The 25,571-nt window shown below is 32.3% G+C and overlaps 1 protein-coding gene across 4 annotated transcripts; it reads left to right on the plus strand.

The window, feature by feature from the left end:
* Positions 1–285: 285 nt before the first annotated feature.
* On the plus strand, positions 286–25,248 carry LOC138333503 (centrosomal protein of 85 kDa-like). Of its 4 annotated transcripts, none has more exons than XM_069281928.1 (13): positions 286–375; positions 6,399–6,607; positions 7,938–7,976; positions 10,691–11,478; positions 12,057–12,199; positions 15,608–15,722; positions 15,926–16,020; positions 16,529–16,610; positions 16,770–16,922; positions 18,146–18,430; positions 18,684–18,854; positions 19,063–19,282; positions 19,566–25,248. In XM_069281928.1, the coding sequence occupies exons 2-13, from the start codon at positions 6,532–6,534 to the stop codon at positions 19,733–19,735; spliced, it is 2,337 nt and encodes a 778-aa protein (XP_069138029.1). In that variant the 5' UTR covers positions 286–375; positions 6,399–6,531; the 3' UTR covers positions 19,736–25,248. The 4 variants fall into 4 exon arrangements, with proteins under 4 accessions (XP_069138029.1, XP_069138046.1, XP_069138038.1 ...); XM_069281945.1 differs by having other exon boundaries at positions 287–371; XM_069281937.1 differs by lacking the exon at positions 286–375 and adding an exon at positions 6,081–6,219.
* The last annotated feature ends 323 nt before the right edge of the window (positions 25,249–25,571 follow it).

Genomic DNA, 25,571 nt, shown 5'->3' on the forward strand with positions numbered 1-25,571 from the left:
CTCCAAAAAATTGTGATCGGAACGTTTCGGACGTTACCATATCAGCAGTACAGGAACCTTACAGGGCACCTGTAAAGTTTTAATATTTAAAAGTCTATCCAAGTTTTATGCCGCAAAATACCTTAAACATGATGATTCCTATAGACTGCAGTTGAGTAATGCTGAAATTAAAGACAGTAATGAAATCTAGGAGAGACTGAAGTAAATTAATATTGAACTAGTTAAAATACCGCGGGGATGTTTATCGATATTCAGATTTACCTCCCTTGACACAGCTCTCTAATGTCTACAACCAACAAAAAAAAGAGCTCATCAACATAGCTTGTGTCACAGTGAAATGTAAACAGAACGAACAAGATGAGAAGGATGCCGTAGGTAAGACATTCTATTGTTTTATATATCAATCATAGTGCTACCAATATAAACAGAGCTTATTTATTTCAATCTGTGACGTGCTCGGTAGAAATAAGGATTTGGGCCAAACCAAAGTCAAAGATGCCTGAACTTGAATGAGCATGAAAGATGTACATATCGGTTACCATCTAAAGTTACTTCACCACGTTACGATATTTGTCAAAAATTGTATTATATGCGATATGTATTACCTTTAATGATCATTTCATAGCTTTGATACATTTGTTTTGTAAACCATAAATTAACCACGCTACTTTCAATCATGAATAAACGTGGTAATGTTACTTATCATATTTTTTCTGATATAAAAGACAAAGAATGCCATGTGAAAACAGCATATACATAGCAAGGTATTTTTCATCTTTAGTTCAATAGTCCAATATAATTGGATGTGAAGAAAGGACATTATTGTCTTTGTATTTCAAATAATTAACAGATATGGAATATCATAACTAGCAAAAAAAAAATGTTTTCTAATCAAACAATAAATAAAAAACAGTGTCAATGTCGTCTCAATTTTATGTGGGTTTTTTTGTCTAAATTTTTTAACATCATACTCACAATATGACACGAATCACGACGTACAATTTGTTATCATATTATCTCATGTATTGGTGTCTTTGTCGGAAGGAAGTTTTGTGTGTAATGTACGGTCAGGGATGTACCGGTACATGAGGTACATATATCCATGTATATAGGTACTTAAAAACTTAAGTCAGGTTGAATGGAAGTGACAAAGTGGATGCATAACAAAGATGTTGACACTCAGTCAAATGATACATTTGTGTAAGTTAAATACATGATGTTTTCACACCCTAGTTTAGTATTAATTGTTATCGGTAATTAAAGATAGAAATATAATTTTACATACCTGGAGTTTCAGTTTTCTCCATTTATATTGCTAATTGATCATGCATATTTGTTGTTCTAAAAGTAAAACCCGAATTCATTGAGATATGGCTTATATATATATATGTATATATGATGAATTAAGGTTCAAAAGGTTTTGATTGTTTTCTTATTTGATGAAAGGGAGATGTGGGCCTAAAAGAGAAAACAAATATCAAAAGTTTGTAATATGAAAAGTACATTTTTTGCATTGAATAGTTATATAATGTTTTATACGATAAATAGCTATCTAAAAAGTTTGTTCATTATTTACATGTCAAATAAAGAATACTCTTATTTGAATGAAATAGTTATTACATAACCTTCTGATATCCAGTGACTTTGCCCATTTAATATTTTATTACATTTTTTTACCTTTGTCACTTATAGTACTTGTGACCTGGGCACTTTTCATTGCCATGTGCTAAGCAGGAAATTCATTATGGCATAATGATTTGACATCAGCAAAACAATGATCTGACAGTGACATCAAAATTTGAGTACACAAGTACTGTGAACATGCAATGGCTGCTTCCACCAGATGTTCGTGCAACACATTTTTGTGATGTAATTCTTTCAAATTTAGGATGTTAAAGCTATGTAATAAAAAATATTCTGAGTGTTTATTTCAAATGCAATGTTATGAACCATGTTTTATTTTTTGTGTGCCAAGACACTTGTCATAAAATCTCTTATGAAGTGAACGCTCATTAAAACCATATTACCTATAAACGTTCCCCAGTAATAATGTTTCCTCTGTAGGATTTGGATCTGAATCATTTTAGTTTGAATGATTTGATTTTTGTTCAAACCCTGTGTATGTTTCCTTGCGTCTTGGAATTATCGAACATTGTATATAACAGTTTAAAATCATGGCAGTTAATACAATAATTTATCAATTCAATTTTTATCTGCTGGTGATTTAAAGGTTTTAAGTTATTTTTGAAAAGAATGTTTCAGCTTTAATTATCCCTGATTCAGTGACTAACTGTCACTTTGTAATTTGAGTTTAATGTGTACATGTGATTTTACTTGTAGATATATAGTAAAATTGCATATTAGAAATTTGATAACCGTATAAATAGCTCTTAATACTATGTTATCATTAGTAAATCAAGTGTGTACTTTATAAGGCCCACTACCTTTCTGAAATGGCTTTTAATTTTTTAAATGAGAATGTAAAACAAAAATTATTAGTTTTGTACAGTCTCAAAAGTTATAATTTTATTGTTAAATTACTACACTAATCATCACCTTCTGAACAATTTAATTAAACGTCAATTTTCATAAAGCCGGTCATCATTTCCTGTCATCATTCTAATAATATTGTGTTGACTATATATCTTACAACATGCACTGTGCCAAAGTAACTAAAAATGTTAAGATTTTTTTTTTTTTTTTTTTTGTTTAACTTCATCTTAGGCCATCAATATAAATGTTCTTATATTATTATTAAATTTTGTTTCTGAAACATAGTGGGTCTTTAAATAGATCTACTTAAGCTAGTCTAATATACCTATACATGTACATATTTAATGTATTTAGTTCGGTATATGCTATACACCATCTTAGTAGTCTTTATGGGCTTGTTAAGGCCTTATCGGTACTCATTACAGTTATGCTTATGAGGCGATTAGTAGATTAATTGATCCATTGGCTGGTTTGGGTTATTGTAGGCCAGTTTGTACCAGATAATTTTCTTAATTAATGAAGTTACTGACAACAAATCTATTTGGACTGTACGCATTTTGTCATACTAACCAACTTATTCATTATGAATGGAAACATACACACAGAATATAATACAATCTCTAATTAGTAATCTATGGGGTAAATTAAGTGTATTTAGAGTTACCTGCCATAACTAACGAGGTATATATATATATATATATATGAACATTTACACACAGAAACATGTTTGATGACACACTTGATAAAGTTTGACTACAAAAAATATTGTATACTCGGTACATTGTATATTGATAAACAGATAACCCATATCTGTGGGTTTGTTATTTTGTATAATTTCAGATGTAGCTGTTTGTAGTGGGACAAGAGATGCTCTTATTTTGTTTAAATAGTATCTTGTACTTATACATGTATGCATATGTGTTTGGGTCTAAAACAGTAACAATTTTACATGTAAATTTTATCTATAATGTACCGGTATGTAAAATAATAAATTTCAATGTATATATATATACTTAAATGGTTCAAGAATGTATATTAATACATCAGACAAATGATAGATTTATTATTTAGGTGTCATGTGAAAATGGTTTTACTAAGTAAGAATAGATTGCTTTCATAAATTTATGTATTATGATTTACGGTATATATTTATTTTTAATCTTTTATACATATCAATATATTTTCTTTTTGATTTAAAGTGAACAGTCTGGCAAGGATGGCTAAAGTCGGTAAAAATGGTGTGAATGTATCCAGAATAATTTCTTATGGAATAGAAAAATAAACTTTCTCGTCAAAATCTGTCTGCGCACGTAGAAATTAATTTAAAGTATAGGAATCCTAAAACGTCCTCCCGGCTGACTATGCCCGTGGTTACATTTCCACGCAGCCTCGCTTTCAATGTTTTCACCTTTTCTTTATTTCTATGGTCAGAACTGGGAAACGTAAGCAGACCTTGACCGTCGCATTAATATGTGAGAACTTTTGGAAGGCCAATAAATGCATTTAGACTGGTTTTCTATGCCGGACTATTCACTTTAAGTCAAGAGTTCAATAATTTAAAAGAAAGGAGTATTTAAAAAAAAAAATTTTGAAGTGATTTGTCAATAACATAGTCATTGCATTGGCAATCTATATATACCCAGTAATACATACTTGTTACTAAATTTTCTGAAAATTCCATAATTATACCGTAGAAGATTTGACACACAATAAGCCATTTAATTAGTTTTAAAAGTATTCATAGCGGAATATTGTATTAGATACACTGTAATTTTTTGAATAACTTTACATATATATACATGATTATGTCATCCTTTCTATTGTTCGATATTTAAGTCATTTACATAAATCAAAATACTGAAGATTTACATGGCATATAATTGCCTGTCATGATACTACCACATTTGTCAACAAAAAAACAAAAATTTTTTTTATAAAATGTGAGTTAGGACATATGTAGGTGACATGCATGTACCGTATGTAACTAGATGGGTTGTTTCCCTTGAACCAAAATCTACTGGTAATAGAAATTGTGGTAGCAGTTTATTTATTTCTGTAATAAACTGTATCCTTTATGTATGCTACAATTTACACATAGTTGTCTGAATTATAATGCTGGGTATTATGTCCTTCCCACTTTATCCTTACACAGGTCTTTTTCTGAGGACTTTTTGGGCTGTTAATGGCCCTGTTGAAACATTTTCATATTTTAGCTAAATTCGCAAAATTTGCAGTTTACTTATGAAAAAAACCTTCTCGAATTCACCAATTTTCTTTCCCGAAATGAAACCAAAAGCCAAATCCAAAACCTGCTGTGAGAAAAGGCCCTGTCAACACATCTGTTAATCTTTGTGTTGCTTCAACTATGTATTAACTTACTGTTTTATATATACTAAAAATGTTCGTCTTTCAAGATAACAGTGATCATGTAGGCGTAAATCATAAACAATGTCGTAATTATCTTGTATTTAATTATAATTAAGAGACCTACATACTAAATATTTAATGTTAAAGTGAAATACATGTAGTAGATGGTACATAGTTTGATCTGTGTCATATTGATGACTGCAAGTTCTATAATATCATTGTAAGATGAGACAAAAATGGCAGTTATCTTATAAGACAGGTGAATGTTAAGTCCATGGGCCTTTCATTAAATACACCTGGTACATGTGTATAAATTATTTAAATGATATTTTCTATGCATGTATATAATTAGAGCAGTTTTCTGCAAAATCAATCCAAGGATAAGGTCCAGATTCTAGATTTATGCCTTAAGTGTTGTATACGTATCTTGGAGACTGATATGAATACCGGTAATATTAGGTTAAAGCATGTTCATGTACGTACTATGCAGAATGGCATACAGTATGTACATACCCCAGTGTTTTTCCTGGGTATTTTGGGAAATTGCCACCTGGTGAAAATTGGGAAATTTGGGCGATAAAAGTAAGAAATGAAAAATTTGAACGGTGTTTATGGAAATTTTGGAAAAGGTAGAATAGACAATTATGCTTTTCTAAGAATCGAGTGTAAGAATGTTTACTAAAATACGATGTTCAGACTTGGGATTTCCTGATTTTTTTTAGTTTTGTCGCACAAAATACGCGTCAACTCACTGATTTGGGAAATTTAGACATAGATTTGGGAAAAAATTACAAAAAATACAATTGGGAATGGGGCCTTATTTCGGCCCCAAATATATAGGCAGGAAAAACACTGTACTCCCCGTACATCTTTTGTAAAACATTGATTTCTAAAATCATTGGTTACACTCATAATAATGATATTCAGATTATTTCGACCCACTGGGTAACATGTATGCCTTCATCTGAATTATTTAATAGATTATTTTTTGCTATTTACCTGTAATGTGTGCCTTTGTTTACACAGTTTTGCATGCATAATAAGTTAGGAATTTTGACACCTATATGGTCAGCAGGTAAATAGACCAACCCAGTTACAGGTAATATTGGTAAGGTGCTGACAATAGTGCCAGGTGCTACAATGTTAAAGCCCCATGTAAGATCTATCAATAATGATTAGTTGAGTGGGGCTACATTTCTTTGTCGTATGAATAATAGATAAACTTTGTAGTGGCAATATGTATATAAGGTTCCACACCAATAGGCAGTGAAAAATAGGATTAGGCTAGGTCGCTCTCTATCATAAACATGTAACAGGGTAACACAGAGGTTCTGTTTACCTTCGGATCAGCGTGTGTATGTAAGTAAAGCGCTTTTCACTCTACCAAATACCATGTATATTGGATCTTTATCAAAATAAATTAACAAGTAATTATATTGTAATGCTTGGACAAGACTTTAAACGATAAGAACCCCAAGGATTTATTATATTGAATTTAAATTCCTATATGAAAGTGTGTAATTTATTTTCATTTTCAGGTTGTATCAGCTGTAAATCATGTGGATCAATCAGAAATCATATCTGATGTGAAGGGAATGCGAAATTGAAGTTGTGCCCAAGTGACATCTGTGCTTCAGCAGGGACGTCGACGCTCCATCAGTGCAATCAGCCATGTCATGGAAAGGGACGACCCCTAGCACGCAGTTCGGGGCCAGCAGTAACTCTGGGACAGGCAGTAATGTCCCAGGTAAGTGTCTGTATATCAGGTAGATCACACTATTGTCCCATCATCCTTATAATGTCATACCTATAAGGTGGAGGTAGAGTGTCCCAACAATCGCCTTTATATAGATAGAGTGTCTCTATATTGATAGCAGAAACTACTCACCTGACATGTCAATAAATGCTCGTACAATAGACTCACGATCAGTATCACAAAAGAAAACAAACAAACGCAAGTGTATTGTTATCTGTAAGTTATGGCCATAGATGGTTGTGGACGGCTCCAGGTGGTATTTTAAACCAGTAAATGTATGTGGTATAGATATTGGAGACATGGCTCCAGGTATACATTGTGTAGTGTAAGTCTTTAATTGCCACACAATAAACAAAAGTATTCGCTGATCTTATATCTATTTCTGATCTAGTGAACACAAGGTCATCGAAATGCAAATATTGAATCGCAGTGTAGGTTCTCTTCTTCGATTTCCTTAGTCTTGTTCAAAGCACTCTTGTGGATTTTTTTATTTTCGTCTTTTTAAATTCAAATTGTTGTCAATGGTACCTGGATTAAGCTTAGTGTTTAATTTGATGAGCAGTCGTGATATGACAGTTTGTGTACATGTTACGGTCTGCTGACCTAAGTAGGAACGGACCACAGTTCACTTTTCTGTTCCGGATCTCCCATTGTTGGACTATATTTATATGCTATTTAATTTTAAACTCATGAGCATTTCTCGGTCTCTGTGCACAGTTAATCGTAGATAATTGGTGTGGTTATACTAAGTTCTTGTAAGGATCAAACTGATCTTCTTTGGGTTTTAAATTTGTACTATTGTGTCGACGGAGTCGCGTCCATTCCATCCTCACCCTATAGTTCTATAGGTACACTGACGACAGTAGAATGGTAGGTATTCAAACACTATTGTGTTTTCTGATCATTTTAATTGTTTTACATCCTTTGTTTATATAATTATTGTTGATGTTTAAATTTGTATGATCTCCAGATGTGCTTTACAAAGCTAAAAGGTCTCAAATATCTCTTTATTCATGAGATTTAATGGCTTATAAATTCCTTACAGGGTCAGACATTTGTTAATTTAAAGTCACTCTATGAAATGTACAATCTGCACTGTAGAAATGGACTATATTAATTGTGTTTTCATAGTTATTTCTCAAAAAAGGGATGCTAAAGTGAAGATGTCTGTAACTGATGTGTGATGAGCCTATATAATACCTAAAATGAGCAGATGAATACTTTGACTGAACTATGTCTGGTTCTTTAAAGAGAGCTCGGTTGTCATGTTTTGAAGTAAGGCAATATGTACAGAATTATCTCTTATCTCTTGCTTCCACAGATTACCAGAAAATGCTCCAGCATCATATCTTTTCATCAGGTATGTATTTCTGTACATTTTGTAAAAAAGTACAAAGAAGCAAAACATTGTTACAGTAAGCATTTCAATAATTTTCTGTCAGTCATAGGAAGATGAATAATTCAAAATACTTTTAAAATTTTTCTAATTTATTAATATATCTTTTGACTTCAAATTTAAACTAAGCCAAAGGGTTCCGATATCAATTTAATACTTGTATATAATATGTCTATAGCAAGATTAAACTTTCAAACATGTTTGAAGATACTCGTATAAAATACCTAATCAGAAAACGTTATTCTGTTATGTAAAATTTGTTGAAACAACTAACAAGTCATCAACAATCTGTACATTATGTTACCTTATGGTATATAGCATCTACCATTTGATAATGTACCTTACGGGTATGTTACCCTGGTACCATTTGATAATTGCCTGTATCTAGTGGAAACCTTTCATACATTATTTATTCATGACTAAGGGTCTAATATCTTTTGAATATAATTGCCCCTACCCAAGGAATGGTAATTGCTATGTAAGACATTGAATGACCTATATACCAATGAAATAAAAAGTTGCATACAATACAAAAACAATTATGATTTACAATTTTGCCTAGCCCAAAAATGAGTTTGACTACCTTTAATCTTCAGTATACAATAGTTATGGATGTCATAGGTCTAAATGTCGGTCATCAGTCAAAACTCTTTTTTTTCTCCACGAGGTGTTGGGACCAACACGGTGAATATTTTCAGAGAATTTGTATATACGTTTTTCATGCAACATCATGTCAGAAAACTGTTAAAAATACTTTATTTATATTTTATAGAGTCAGGTAAAAATTCTTGTACTGATTGGTCATATGTAAAAGCTGGATAATCTGACACTATAAAACAATAATGCATGCATGCATATTGTATATAAACCAAACTCTATACATGTATTCCAAATTTGCATATTACAGACTAGAGTTATCTGCACTCTGGTAGGTATTAATTGTGACGTCATGCGTTTGGGAATTGAATGTCATACGTTTCGGAGAAAACGACGTGAATTGCACTCACAAAATAATGATGTAACAATCGATACCTACCCGCAAGGGAGATAACTCTGTAATATGCAATGACAGAATAGATTACAATTTAGCTATAGATGTCTGCAATTAATAATTAAGCTTCCTATGTTAATTAGTATAATATAAACCTGTGAGACTAAACTAGTAATTGACAACAACAACCCCACCTTCGATTCCAAACTCTGAAAATGAATTTTAAAATTTGCATACCAAGGGTAATTAGGATGATTGAAATGGTTTTTTTCCCAAACGTGTATAATTTACACACAGGTTGTGTCTATATATAACATATTTCCCTTTAAATATCTGATGACATGTTGTGAACAGTTTCCAAATCTTTAAGAAGCTATTAGCATTAATACTATTACAGAAGTTATTACCATGCTCTGTGTTGACAGATAATTGACTGTTTGTTTGAGAGTCCAGACCTAAATGTATTGATGAAGTTTCATTATTATAATGCTACATTAATAAAACACCCTGCCATGATTTCAAACAGTATCAACATTATATAAAACTTTGTGATAAATGGACACTGTAATAAATGTAAACATTTTAAACAAAGAGCTCTTTTGATGATGCATTATTGCATTACTGGGTACCAGGTACATATACTTCTTAGATATTTCCAAACACTAGAATAAAAACTAATCCTGCAATATTGTCTGTTTGAGGGCAGTGATGTTTATACATATTGAATTCTTTGTCTGTAAATAAGTTGTACACTGTAGGGAGAGTGTGACATATGTGACAAGGATAGGTTTAAGGGGACCTCCCAGAATTACCAGTCTGTAGGCTTCATACTTAGTGTTATCAAGTACACTGAGTGTACTGTTGATTTAACTTTATTTAATGGTTATGTTACACTGTTATTAAATTGTATTTACCTGTTACACGCCTCAGCGAACTTTTTCAAATGTTCATATCGTAGAAAATTTCATTGATACATGTTGTGAACAGTTCATGAGAGTGATTTAAATCAATTGAGATATATGTAATAGATATAAGCATAACCATTACAGGTTAACAGAAAATTAGAAGGTTCAAGGGTGTATAGAATTACAGGTCTCCAGATTTACTGAAAACCATTATTAATTTACTCTATCGTGTGATATTTCAGTCATCAGAGTATTTGACATGGTTGTCAGGTACCGTCTGACTACACCGACTTGAAAAGCAGATTTGAAATATGTATATTAAAAAAAATCATGCATACTATCATTGCGGCTTCATATTTTCATTAGCTCAAAAAAAGAAAAAACATTAATAAATCCATATCATCAAACTTTATTTTGTCCATTAGGAGTTATTAAATAAAGAAAATATAATAAATAAACATAGAAGTGTGGATGTATAATCAAGATAGTATGGTATGGAAATTTACAACATTACCGCATACATCATAAGAATAAATTGCAAAGCCAGGCATGAATCAGAAACATTGATTTAAAGTCAATTCATGTATTTCACAAAAGGCATCATGAAAGTGTACAAGAATTCAAATTGATTTAAAAGGGTCTTTGGACAAAGAGATTCCTGTACTGCTCCTAAACAGCAAAATATGTGATTGCAAATCATGTATTTACACATACTCTTATACATGTATTTGATAACTTTTGTAAATTCATATTGACATTATTTAATGCTTTTGTTTCTCCAGGCTGGGGCACAAGCGCTAGTAAAGCTACATCAGATCGCTACAATCGTCACTCCTCCTACCCAGCTGTGTCCCCTCCTGGGACTATAAGTCCGCCTCTAGCCACACGGACTCGTCACACAGACAGCCTTGCTACCAATAACTATAGTGATCCTAAGGTATACAACAGCTACCAGCCATCTAAGTATGGCCTATCTTCAGATAGCCAATATGATGTGTCCTACGTCAATAAGGAGTTCGGGGAACTTAATGTGGAAAACACTGTAAACGTTTTAAGTGATGATACATTTGATAAAACTGCTCCATACGCTCCAACAAAGTATGAGTACAAGGGTTATGAGTCGTCTGATCCATACAAAAAGAGAAGTAAAACAAACAGTTATGTGTCACAACGACCAAGGACTACCGATTTTGACTTGGAGAGACCTAACATTGCGACAGACGAGACAGATTGGTCTTCGTCGTCAAAGAGAACTCTGGATATTCCACAACATTTGTACATGACCCCAGCACGTAGTCGGTCCTCAGTTAGTGAAGCAGTAGACTATGGTCGTGGAGAGAGGACTTCTAGACAAACCGCTTCAACAAAACCAACAATAGACAATTTGTACTCATCAGATAAACCATATGTGGAAAATGGTGATGCCCATGTGTCAGAGAGACCTCCTCGTGCCCGAGGGAGGGACTCTACAGGGCGTCGGCCTGTCTCTATGGGGGCCTTGTCAGGCGACCTAACTAAATGGCAGAAACATCATCAGGAACAACTCGTCCATCAACAGATAGAGAAAGAGGTAATATAACATTTGCTGACACACATGTACACTTTTATAGAAATTATGTAAACACATACCGCTCTACCACATGCACTCTCGTTTTGTATCAAAAGTGTTAACATGTTTTTTCTAGTTCATAGACATACCATTAATTAGTAGTCTGAATTTTACAATACCCTATAACATACCTGGTAGTGGCATTGTAAAATATAAAATGAAGTGAAAAGGAAACGGGTCACCTGCCAGATCATGTGGATTTTCTCTGGGCACTCCGGTTTCCTTCCACTCTATATGAATTAATTTAAGTTGACTGAAGTCATCTACAAAAAATCTCAGAATGGATTTAAATTTGGGGAATATATATATTAGATATATAAACAATAACAACTGACTAGTTACATGAGCGCTTTCGTCTTATTCAAGGGAGCTCTTCAGAGTCTAAAGAGCTTCCTTGAATGGGGCGAAAGCGCTCATGTAACTAGTCAGTTGTTATTATTTCTTATAAATTTCGTCCGTAAGGATTGTTTGTCAAATTTTATATAATATATATATATATATGTGTGTGTCTAATACTAATTGACCTTTTTGACAATCAGGGTGGATTTGGGAAATCTGGTGGTCAAGGGTTTGACCGTCTCTTCAATCAAGTCACTAATGGTGATGACAGTCCTGATAAGTGGAACTCGGTCAAGCATGCAGCAGATTCAGTGATATCAGATAAGGATATGTACATTAACAAGTAAGTGGATATCAATGTTCTACAAGTTTTACATTAAAATTCTTAGATATCTCTGTGTGTACTTCATGGGGTTGTATAATTGCTCCCAGAAAAGTTTAGTCTGACTTCTAATTAGATATACCAGTATATGGATTCAAGATCTAGAGGCAATGGTTCCAGAACAGTGAACTTTCATGATGTAGCTGTTTCTCTGTTTTGGTCCTTTAAAGTTATAGGTACTATTTCTACTTTAATATGAACTTTATTACTTTATATTATTTATACATTAATAAGGATCTTATACAAGTGTACATGTAGAAACAATACACAGTGAAACCTCGTTAACTTTAAACTTATATAACTTGAAAAGCCTGTTTCATTCAAAGTATTTTGTCATGACTAAAATTTTCACTATGTTCAAGTATTCCTATCATTGATGCTCAGTTTAGGTTATTGAATTAAATACTTGGTTGATTCAAAACATAATCATGGTACTACACACTTTTGAGTTATCTAGGTTTGGCTGCAGGATGTACTTAATCTGTCTCTACTAGTTACCTTACTGTTATTGTTTGTTAGATATGTTAATTACGTTATTCCTTTACTAAACTTAGACTAATACTATTTCATTTATTCAGACCTTTACTATACTAAGACTTATACTATTTCATTTATTCAGACCTTTACTATACTAAGACTAATACTATTTCATTTATTCAAACCTTTACTATACTAAGACTAATACTATTTCATTTATTCAGACCTTTACTATACTTAGACTAATACTATTTCATTTATTCAGACCTTTACTATACAAAGACTAATACTATTTCATTTATTCAGACCTTTACTATACTAAGACTAATACTATTTCATTTATTCAGACCTTTACTATACTTAGACTAATACTATTTCATTATCCCCCGCCCAACAAAGTTGGCGGGGGATATACAAATGGGTTCCGTCCGTCCATCCGTCCGTCCGTCCGTCTGTCCGTACGAATGGTTTCCGGAGCATAACTCTAAAACCAGTAGAGATATTTCCACGAAACTTCATACACACATTGGTCTTATGGACTAGTAGTGCCTTTTGCTATTTTTAGGTTTTCATTTTTTGCATTTTTTCCGTTACCATGGAAACATTGCTGAAAATATGATATTTTTGTACCAGGTTCGTTTCCGGAGCATAACTCTAAAACCAGAAGAGATATTTCCACGAAACTTCATAGACACATTGGCCTTATGGTCTAGTAGTGCCTTTTGCTATTTTAAGGTTTTCACTTTTTGTACTGTTTTCTGTAACCATAGAAACATTGCTGAAAATGGCAGATTTTTGTGTAAGAATCGTTTCCGGAGCACAATTCTAAAACCAGCAGAGATATTTCCATGAAACTTCATACACACATTGTTCTTATGGTCTAGTAGTGCCTTTTGCTATTTTTAGGTTTTCATTTTTTGGACTTTTTCCGTTACCATGGAAACATTGCTGAAAATATCATATTTTTGTACCAGGTTCGTTTCCGCAGCATAACTGGGAAAACCGGTTGAGATATGTGCACGGAACTCCATAGGCACATTAGTCTTATGGTCTAGTAGTGCCTTTTGCTATTTTAAGGTTTTCACTTTTTGCACTTTTTTCTGTAACTATGGAAACATTGCTGAAAATGGCAGATTTTTGTGTAAGAATCGTTTCCGGAGCACAATTCTAAAACCAGCAGAGATATTTCCATGAAACTTCATACACACATTGTTCTTATGGTCTAGTAGTGCCTTTTGCTATTTTTTAGGTTTTCACTTTTTGTGCTTTTTTCTGTAACCATAGAAACATTGCTGAAAATATCATATTTTTGTAGCAGGTTCATTTCCGGAGCATAACTCTAAAACCAGCAGAGATATTTCCACGAAACTTCATAGACACATTCTTTTTATGGTCTAGTAGTACCTTTTGCTATTTTTAGGTTTTCATTTTTTGCACTTTTTCCGTTACCATGGAAACATTGCTGAAAAATATGGTAAATGGTAAATGTTACTTTGCAAAACTCCACCCATCTTTGTGTATATAGTCTAATATAAATGTCAAGGCTGTATACCTGATTCAACAATTGCAACCCCGCTCTACTTGAATTATACTCCATCTATCTTTAGCTCAACTTCCTTTTTCCTGGGTTTTTTTTCATACACATAAGTCTCCAGAATCAAACTTACTTCAGCTTTGATATCTCCATTGGCGGGGGATCTGAATGACTATGTCCTTGCTTATTCAGACCTTTACTATACTAAGACTAATACTATTTTATTTATTCAGACCTTTACTATACTTAGACTAATACTATTTCATTTATTCAGACCTTTACTATACAAAGACTAATACTATTTCATTTATTCAGACCTTTACTATACTAAGACTAATACTATTTCATTTATTCAGACCTTTACTATACTAAGACTAATACTATTTCATTTATTCAGACCTTTACTATACTAAGACTAATACTATTTCATTTATTCAGACCTTTACTATACTAAGACTAATACTATTTCATTTATTCAGACCTTTACTATACTTAGACTAATACTATTTCATTTATTCAGACCTTTACTATACTAAGACTAATACTATTTCATTTATTCAGACCTTTACTATACTAAGACTAATACTATTTCATTTATTCAGACCTTTACTATACTAAGACTAATACTATTTCATTTATTCAGACCTTTACTATACTAAGACTTATACTATTTCATTTATTCAGACCTTTACTATACTAAGATTAATACTATTTCATTTATTCAGACCTTTACTATACTTAGACTAATACTATTTCATGTATTCAGACCTTTACTATACTAAGACTAATACTATTTCATTTATTCAGACCTTTACTATACTAAGACTAATACTATTTCATGTATTCAGACCTTTACTATACTAAGACTTATACTATTTCATTTATTCAGACCTTTACTATACTAAGACTAATACTATTTCATTTATTCAGACCTTTACTATACAAAGACTAATACTATTTCATGTATTCAGACCTTTACTATACTAAGACTTGTACTTTTTCATTTATTCAGACCTTTACTATACTAAGACTTATACTATTTCATTTATTCAGACCTTTACTATACTTCGACTAATACTATTTTATTTATTCAGACCTTTACTATACAAAGACTAATACTATTTCATTTATTCAGACCTTTACTATACTAAGACTTATACTTTTTTCATTTAATTAGACCCTTACTAAATTTAGACTAATACTATTTTATTTATTCAGACCTTTACTATACAAAGACTAATACTATTTCATTTCTAATACTATTTCATTTATTCAGACCTTTACTATACTTAGACTAATACTATTTCATTTATTCAAACCATTACTATACTAAGACTAATACTATTTCATTTATTTAGACTGAAGATGCAGAATATGCAATTGGAAGAGGATAACAAGCAATACGAAGCTAAACTTCGCCGGGCGTTGATGAGTGAAAATGACCAAGGCAATGAAGCATATTCTCAGATTAAGGTAAAAAAAAATACCTGCTGAATACAATTTACAGTGTAGAGTCCTAAATATAGGAGTCAACTCATATTAGATCTACAGATAAATAGGTTCATCTGTATTTGTCTTATAGCTGATGTTAATGAAATGCAAGTATACCACCCTGATAAATCACTTTGGGCTGCTTCTGTTTTAAAAACAAAATTTAAAATTCTTACCATCAACAGGATCTGGAGATGAAAAATGTTACTTTGAAGTCTGAACTGTCTGAGTTGAGGTCAAGAAACAAAGTGGAGCAAGAGGAGCTGGAAATCAAACTAGGGTAAGCAATGATAGCCTTAACTAAAACAGCACATATACATGTTTTGTAGGTTATGTTGAATTTTTAATGACATCTAAATGTAATAAATTTGTGTTATAGACTAAGATGTACAAACCTCCCGAATTGTTCTTAACAGAACACAACATGCAGAGAATTTATTGATAAATGAACCAAATTTTTTCCTTGCTTAATCGTCCAACATACCCAAGATAGCCAGCTAAAGAGTAAAGATATCTGACATGAATATAGACTTGAAATATAAAAGCAGTAAATAAATCGTTGTGCAGAAAACTTTTTACTTTATTCTATTACCCTATAATGAAATAGGTGTTTCAGGTTAGTTTTTGACCCATGTTTACCGTTTACTTTCAATAATATTGCCACAGATGTTTGGTCCTGTCTACAAATGGAGTGTGAGGCAATGACATTTATTTCTAGTTAAAAATGAAAATGAAGAATAAGTGTTTTTATGTCCGACAATGAAGATTAAGATTGTATTGTTTTACAGAGCTGCTGAACATGAAGTGATGCAGTTACGGACAGCACTGAGGAAACGAGCACCAGAATATCAGGGGGATATACACTCTAAGGTAATTAGTCAATGCTTACTAGTAGATAAATGATGTAGGAAAAAGGGTTTAGTGAGACTGAAACTTTCAAGATGTTTTGTTTAGAAACAAAATCTAATAAAAGATTTTAGTACCGATGTTATCTTTCACTGCATTATAATGTGATCTCGTCTTTAACAGATTGATCAATTGGAAGATGAAAAAGAGGAATGGAAAATGAAGTTCCTAGAAGTGAAGGATGCGCATCACAATCTGAAACAGAAGCAGAATGAGTTAGAACGTTACATAACCAATCTGCCATCACTAGAGGAGGCTGCCCGACAGGAGGATGAGATATCCTTTAATATATACAGTTTTTGGTCATACTTAATAAAGTTATAATGTGGTTGTTAAGTAAAAGACAATTGTCTTATACATGTGCTAAACAATAACATGACATCATCAATACCTGCTCTATATATAATATAGCCTTGATGAATAATGTTGATTTAAATACCTGGTTTGTCATTGTGATGAATACCGCCAAACTTGTGTTCATGGTGTGGTGAAATTACATCTTAACAACTGAAATGATATAAAATACGAAAATAATCAAACGTGTGTCTATCAAGTAAATGTTGGGATATTTTAACCCTCGTGGAAAAGATTAAGTCAGCATTCATCAAGTCAGTTGACCAGTAAAACTTTTTTTTTTATATCTTACAGAAAAGGAAGATAAAAGGAGTGAATGTATATTCATTTTAGACCCCATTTTACAAAACATTCAGTTTTGTAATATCTATTTGTAAACATTGCTGTAAAGATAGATAATTGGATACAACCTACTATGACTATCAGTATTGACACTGTCGGGTTTAAAGAAGTGTGTGATTATTCCTGCAGTCAAAAGGCTCCTGCTGTTTAGTCTTGCCACAGTTGGAAAAACTGAAGCCAGCTTGTAAAGGATTATATCTGGATTATAGATTAATCCTATGTATATTTCTTAAGCCGGATTAATGATTTGTAGTAGAGTCCTTCCATGTAGTGAGATTTAAGGTCACAAGTAAATGCTAAAAATATACAAGTAATATGTACGTTTTCTACATCCTTGTCCACATAGGTATCTATAAACTAAACAATACTTAGATTAAAAAGCTCAGTGCTGTAAATTTACTGATAAATAATTAAATGTATTTAATTTTTGCACCATAGAGAATTCAGAATACCAATAGTGTGATGATGAATTTATTAAAAATAAAAAATAAAAACTCTACTAATATAAGATACAAAGCAATGAACATACATTTTATCAATAAATCATAAGTTAGCAGGCTAGTGTCAGTGCTATAATTAGTCTAAAATAAGATTGTCGCTGATGTAAGTACAGTATATTGCTATGTGTTAAAAACTTTTAAACATGTTAAGATTGAGATAAAATTGATATTGAAGATTTCCAAAATGTACTTTTGTGTGACACAATCATGCACATTTATATAAATACAAAAAGTTATTTTGTCGCTACAGTGACTTAAAATTGTTTCATTACATTGCATTCGTTATTACCTTAACCTTTGTACATCAGAGCCTACAGTGAGGAAAGTAAGCTTCAGAAAGAGCGCATCGATGAACTGGAACAGGAATTGTTCGATACACGCAAAGTCTTGTCTTCTCGGGACCTCCACATAGAGGAAGTGGAGAACAAAGGGACACAACTTGGGGAGAAGTTGTCAATTTTGACTGATCAAATAGACCACTTTAAATCTGTTGGCCAGGGGGCAGCACTGAGACAGAAGGAGGAGGAGCTTCAGCGAGTACAGGAGGAGAATGATCGACTCTCTACTGATCTGGACAAAGCGAAGAAGGTAATCAGAATTCTCATACCAAACAAAAAATATGTGTGTAATATTTCTTCATTGGTTGGATGATGCTCAGAAGTTTATTATATTGGTTCAAGCTTGTTCTGAAATCGCTGTCTTTGTCAATATCTAGTGATTGGTTTGTATACATCTCCTCTTACTGTCATAAGAGCAGAAAAATATTGTGAAACATAAAATTTGATTTTACAATTGTACAGCAACTTATTTTTATGTCAACTTAATTTTGGTTTGGTTACAGTTATTAGAGACTTGCCATCGGAAAATTCGCCACCAGGATGTTAAACACCAGAACACTGAGAGACAGATGAAGGAGAGACTCAGTCAGGAGGAAGAGATGGTGAATGCATTGAGAGAGGAAGGACGACTGAGGGACGAACAAAGTAGCAAAATAAAGGGCACACTCAAACAGGTGAAGTTAGAGAGGAGGGTCAACTAGTTTAGGACTTTATAAAATTTGCTGTTTCTTTGTGTACATGTATTTCCTATTTAATTGATACCTATGTTAATTTTAAAAACTAAAATTTCAGGGATGAAGGAAAGCAGGAATTTTCAGTGAAAATTCACGAGCTGACATTATTCAACTTACTGGTTCTTGATAAGTAAACTTATTATTACAGCTACAAACACAGAACCAGGAGCTCCTGGATCAGAACCTTACAATGAGGGAGCAAATCAAGCATTATGAGCAGCAGCACTGTGAGGACAACCAGCGCCTTCAGCGACAGTTCACCACTGAACTGGGAATCTGCTTCTCTGAACTTCAGGCACTGGTCCAAATCTGTGTACAGCGAGCAGAAGGGCAGGACCCAAATATGTCTGCCCTTCTAGGGGTCAGAGGTGAGTAGGTCATAGGTGACGATTCTTTTTATAAACGGTATGTTTATATGTTATATACTTATGTATGGGATAAAAGTAAAAAACATCACTGTCTATAATGATTTTAAACCATTCTATATTCTTTATCAATTTCAATATGCTGCATTTATCTGGAGAATCAAAAGTAGCTTTATAAATTCCTATCATAGTTCAATAGAATTGTTAGATTTCTTTTGATTCTTATGAAAAGGTTTTAAGGTTTTGTTTTGATGAAATTGTAACAAACCATGTGTTGTATGTACAGCTGATGTTGAGACGGCAGCCAATGGAGGACCACAGGTCGAGGCCCAGACTATGAAACAGTGGCTATCTAAGACACGTGAACTCAGGACGGAAATAGAACAACTCCGGGTGATGATTTGTAACAAATATGCTGAGGATATTGGGGACAACCTCAACTGTACTACCCAGTAAATTCCTCAAGTATGGTATCCATCCTCAAACAGAACCTCAGATAATCTGTGCTAATAAAGGACTGAAGGGAAAAACCTCTAGCGCACTGTAATCTCTGAAGGTGTTAGTCACCAAAGTTTAATCTTAATTATATGACCTTGTAACCTCTAGTGAAGGGCAAATGACTCAAACCTCAACCTTATATGAATCCCATTTATTTTCTACAATGTGTTGTAAAACTCAATTGTTAAACATGGCCACAAATATGGCTACAAAGGATTGCCTGTCTCGTGTCATCCTGTAATTGTACAAGTGAATTCCATTATAAACATCAAATGTGTGTGTTATATATCATGGTACTCAACATATGATTGTTTCACTCTCAATCATACCCAATATATTAAACAGGATACTTTTAAATATTTCAAAATAAAAGATAACGTTCTTAGATTTTGTCTACATAAATGGCAAGGAAATTAATTCTTCAGATATGTACAGATTGAGTACATTGATTTAGACCAAATGTCACTTTTAGTGATACAGATATCTAGTCATGGTAAAGGTGTTATGCTGTGAGAAGTTTTATGTAGTTTAGAATTAGAAAATTAGGCATGAAATATATACAGAAAAGGACAGGGAAGTAGGATAGAGTTTTAATTCACCTTGGGTTTTTTTTCAAAACAGGAGAAATTATCTCTTGATTAAAGGAGCATATCATTAGTGATAGAATGAGTTTAATTATTCATACCAATACAAGATGCTGCTGCAATATTAAAACAAATATAGCTTTGTAATGATTGCAATTTGTGTAACTGATTGAAAAGACATGAAATATATACATATGTGCTGATATCATTTCACTATGATGTGAAATATTTCAATTTATTTATAATTTGAAACTTAAAGCTTTAAATCAACTTTTTAAAAAATCTCAAATATTTACTGAAATACACATGTCCCTGGTATGTACTCTCTATAAAGTAAATTTGCTCATTTTCCTCAACTTGATTAAATGAATATGTAGCAAACCAAAGCTATAGATTCTGGGTATCTGATAATGTATTTTAACCAGATTGCTGTTATTGTAATTAAATGATGGATTTATTATGGCGGTTTGACTATGTTGTTGCCGAGATTGCAACTGTGTATCAAACAATTATTGAGTTGTATTAATGTAATAAATATATTTAAGTTTAATGATTTCATGATCATATTAGACAGACACTAGATACCGTATTCGACCCAATAAGCGCCCATGTCCCTATAAGCGCCCTCCTCCTTTTTGAGGCCTCAATTTCAATTGCCATGGCATAAATAAGGACCAAACCTACATAAAACGGTATAGATTTGCAATAATTTTAACTTATTAGCACCTTTTCATTTTTATCAATTTTTTAAGCGCCCTGGGCGATTATTGGGTCGAATACGGTATGTATAACCAGCATGATCATAAAAACATTGCCTATGTATATAAATCATTGTCATCCTAGTTTTGTAGAAAAGTAGGCTCCACTCCATTTCGTTTTTCATCATTTTTTTAAATCTCTATGATGTGTATTCAATTTGAAATGTTGAATTATAAGAAAACTGAGGCAGCTTGGGTGGGAAAATATGACTGAAATCTACATTTTATGTGCATCATTTTGTGTACTTCATTCTTTGTGTTATCACAAGTTAATACACTGCTGGTACTGTTGTACATTTGTAAATGTGTTTGTTATGGAAATTGAAATCAGTTAAAATATGTGCTCAAAACGGATAACAACTTACTTCGAAATTATTGTTTTATTTTATGATCACAATATCCTTTGGTAATTATAACAAAGAATGTAAACATGACATATAATCTGGAAATCTACATATCTATGGCACCAAGACAAAAAAGACTTTTAGTACTGATAGCTATTCAGAGCTGATATTTATCCAGGGTAATTTTCTTAAATATTACTACTGCTATTAACATTTATATTTTGTGTGCAATTTAGATACATTATAAAACTGTTTATATCCATCATACCTGTATGACTGAATCATCCTCTTGTTAATTACATTTAGTATCCAGGTAAGATTTGATCTCATCGGGCAACGAATGTTACAAAAATTGAGACAAAAATCATCTTCATGATAATTTGAAATCCACAATATAAATTCTTGAGTATAAAGTTTTGGTTAAATCTGATTGTATTGTTTGAATTGCATTTGGAATCTCCACATAAATGCTACCGGTAAATGAACATGATATTATTATTGTTTGTGAAATTCTATTGTAATTGTATTTTTGTTGCAATTTGACAATTGGAAGTTAAACATGTATATATTCATTGTACTTCCATGTTAAGTGCCTTACAGATCAATTTTGTGTGGAATTATTTCTGTATCACAAACCAGTTGTGTATTTTGTATATAGACTTAAATATTATTTCTGTATCACAAAACAGTGATGTATTTTGTAGATAGACTGTGATAGTATGTTTTGTGTATGACGGCTCCAATATTACTTACAAGAACATATAAATAGGTGCTGTAGAGATTTATATTTTTTATGCAAAGGTTGTTGTTTTTCATGGTTTTGTCTGTTGACTGATTGAGACTTTGTTTGGTTTTTTTTAATGATTTTGAAAAACAATCATATGAACATCTGTTTAAACAAAAAGTATTTTACCGGTACTGGTAAATGAAAAAGTTAGTTAGGGCCCCGCATCGAGATGCGGGTGCCCTATAGTAATCAGGTTGTCCGTCCGTCCGTCCGTCCGTCCGTCCGTTTTTTTTCTTTTGCACATTAATGATGGAAGGGAGTGGAGTATTTTCCCCATATTTTACATGATGATTCCCCATCCATCCTAGATCTGCTTGGTAATTTTTCAGGCTGAAATTAAATTAAAAAATCGGCCATCTTGGATTTTAACATTTAAAAAAATCACAATGTTGTTGCTCTTAACTGATAAACATTTTGTTATAACATTATGATGCAAAGTTGTTCAGAATTAAACAAGGAGTTGACTGTCCAAAGGTAAGGTCATGGGCCAAGGTCACTAAGTCAAAGGTCAAGGTCAAATTTATTTGAGTTAATTGTATGCTCTTAATGTAATGTTAGCTTGGAATCAGGATTCAAGTTAAATACTTGGAAGACTTTTTCCAAAGAATTATAATAATGTACCATCATCGGTTTCCCAATTAATGTTGACTTTAATTATTTATTAGCAACATATAGCTAACACGGAAGAATTCGTTGTCAAAATACTACTTTTCCACTTAAGCATGTCAGACACATAGCGGGGCCCTTTCTGACGTGTCAGTGTTCTAGTTCCATTGACCTTTTACCCAATAAAACAAATCTGGATTGGTAGAGAAACCGTTAAAGACAGTAACCTTTTCATTTAGTTTTGTTAGTATTTATTTGTTAGTTTTGTTGTAAATATGTTTCTTATTTATGTATCCATTGTTCTGTTCAACTACTGTACATGAGTGATCATTTTAGATCCAGGGTCAATGTTTTCTGACCATGCTGTTCTGTAAAAAACTCTGGGATTTAGGCAGAAGTTAGACCAAGATGATTTATAAAATGCATTAAATTATTTCATATATATATATATACACATGAAATTACTGAAGCTGAATGATCTGAATATTATAAACTCTGATAAAATTGTCTACAGCTCTACAAGATGAAAGATATTTGTTTTGAAAGATTTCATGTACAGATTTTGACATATCACTAAATACCAGTTCTGTAGCATTCCGTTATTATCTCTATACAATATAGAATTTTGATCCTTAGTTCTTTGTTTCTGCCTAGATTTTGTAAATTGATTTTTTTTTTCAACCAATTATCAACTTACCATTGCCCAAATGATTTTATCCATTTGGTTTTGATAACCCATTGTGACCTCCTCTAGTTTGTCTCTTTGCATATTACAGAGTTACCTCCCATGCCGGTATGTATCCATTGTGACATCATTATTTTGTGAAAAAACTTCCATCATTTTCTCTGAAAAGAATGATGTTACACTCACAAACACATGACATCATAATCAATACCCACTTGCAAGGGTTGCCAACTCTGTAATATCCAAATACATAATATGTCATATGGTGATAGAAAGCTATAGACTGTCAGAGGAGATGGGGAATACGAGAAAGTGTTCAACAAAAGCAAATAGATATCATTCAGACTATTGTTTTATGGTTTTCTCTCATTTTCTGTTCGAATCTCATTTGTTTATACATTAATGTACTCCATTACATCATTTGAAAATGTTTGTATATGAAATTCTCTGTGTATAAATGTTTCACCACAGATTTGTAATTGTCACTATCACTTTTTGCACTATTTAGACAAAAGCTTGCCATTGTATAGAAAAGGTATACTCCTTTTTTGTCACATTTGTTTGTTACTTGAACAATTTACAAGTTTTTTTATGAATATATATATATATTTGTATGATTTGTTTAAGTTATCATTAAAATGTTTGCTTTGTGTGATGAGGTTAGGGGAAGAGTAAAATAATGATTGTCTGCCAAAATATGATTTAAATAAACATATTCAAAATGTGATGAAATATCAACCTTAAAATTCTTCTGATCTAAGTATTATGCTTTATCTAAACAGATATTTATGTCTAAAGAGTGAATGTCAAAATTTGTGAAAATATTTGTGTCTATATGGAAAACTTTAAGATTTACAAACAAAATATTGGTTTTTAGTGTTCATTTAATAGTACAAATAGCTGATATGACAAAATATTGTTCAATTTTCTTGTAAAAACATTATGTAAATGCATTCTTCAAAATTCTTACAAATTATTCATAAATAGGTAACTTGTCAGAATTTCTGGAGTCCATCACTATAGCTAGATTAGGCACAAACCTGCTCCTCCCACCGATGGTCTAGTCACATATGACTACAGTCCCAACAGTATTGTAAACCACTGCCAGACCTTTTTGGTCTCCTCAGTTCCCTGTCAGGCAGGGTCCAACTGAGAAAACATGCCAAAGTGCTTCATCCGTCGACATACCTGGTAATCAGTAGTAATTTCAATTATCCCATCTATAATAACTTTAAAATGATTTTCTACATACATGTATATATTATAATGTCTTCTTTTGTTTGATCACATGGATTTGGCACAATTTTTCTTAGCTTTTTATTTCTGGAGCATCAGAAGTATCAAGGCTAGTTACTTCTCAGAATGGTAAAGTGGTCAGACTAGAAAGATGTACAGTTGTATTGGGTTAAAATCAATTTTGGTCAGCTTTGTTTTCTCTTGAGTCACTGTAATTCTCATTGAGAGATGAAAAACTGTGCCAAGTTGCTGTGAAATTGCTACTGCAAAATAAGGAATAGTTTAATGATGAAATTAATTGTAAGAAATAGACTATTGATTTTTTTTCAGTTTTGATACTGTACTTGTTTTGATATGTCTGATCTACCAGGTGAGCAGATTTTGATCATTTGAACTTTGTATATAGTTTTATCATGTGTGTCAATGTAACTGTGTTTTTTCAGTTTGTTTATTAAAATGGTTATAAAATTCCATCAGTCTCATCGTATTTCTTAGATATGAAATAAGCAGATAACTTTCTCCTTTAGACATTAGATACATAAGGATATTTTGGAGTCTGCAAATCATTTGTACTTGTCTCCTTGTGATAACCGGAACTATTTTTTCAACATAGCTGCCAAAGACATTCAATTGGATACCTTTGTCAATCTTACTATCCTGACACAAGACAAACAAATTTTCCACTGTCACCTGTCAGCCAAGGCCTTATTCTCGCTGTAAAGAAGAGACACTTTTGTCAAAGAATTCACTCAACAACATGTTTTTTTTTCGCAACTATTGTATTTATAGGTACA

This window comes from Argopecten irradians, chromosome 1 (assembly GCF_041381155.1).
Source record: "Argopecten irradians isolate NY chromosome 1, Ai_NY, whole genome shotgun sequence".
In the NCBI taxonomy this organism is placed as follows: domain Eukaryota; kingdom Metazoa; phylum Mollusca; class Bivalvia; order Pectinida; family Pectinidae; genus Argopecten; species Argopecten irradians.

Coding starts and splice junctions, on each gene's coding strand:
- LOC138333503 (XM_069281928.1), top strand. CDS start 6,532: ATGTCATGGAAAGGGACGACCCCTAGCACGCAGTTCGGGGCCAGCAGT. Junction 11,479..12,056: donor ATCAACAGATAGAGAAAGAG/GTAATATAACAT, acceptor TTTGACAATCAG/GGTGGATTTGGGAAATCTGG. Junction 15,723..15,925: donor AAGCATATTCTCAGATTAAG/GTAAAAAAAAAT, acceptor TACCATCAACAG/GATCTGGAGATGAAAAATGT.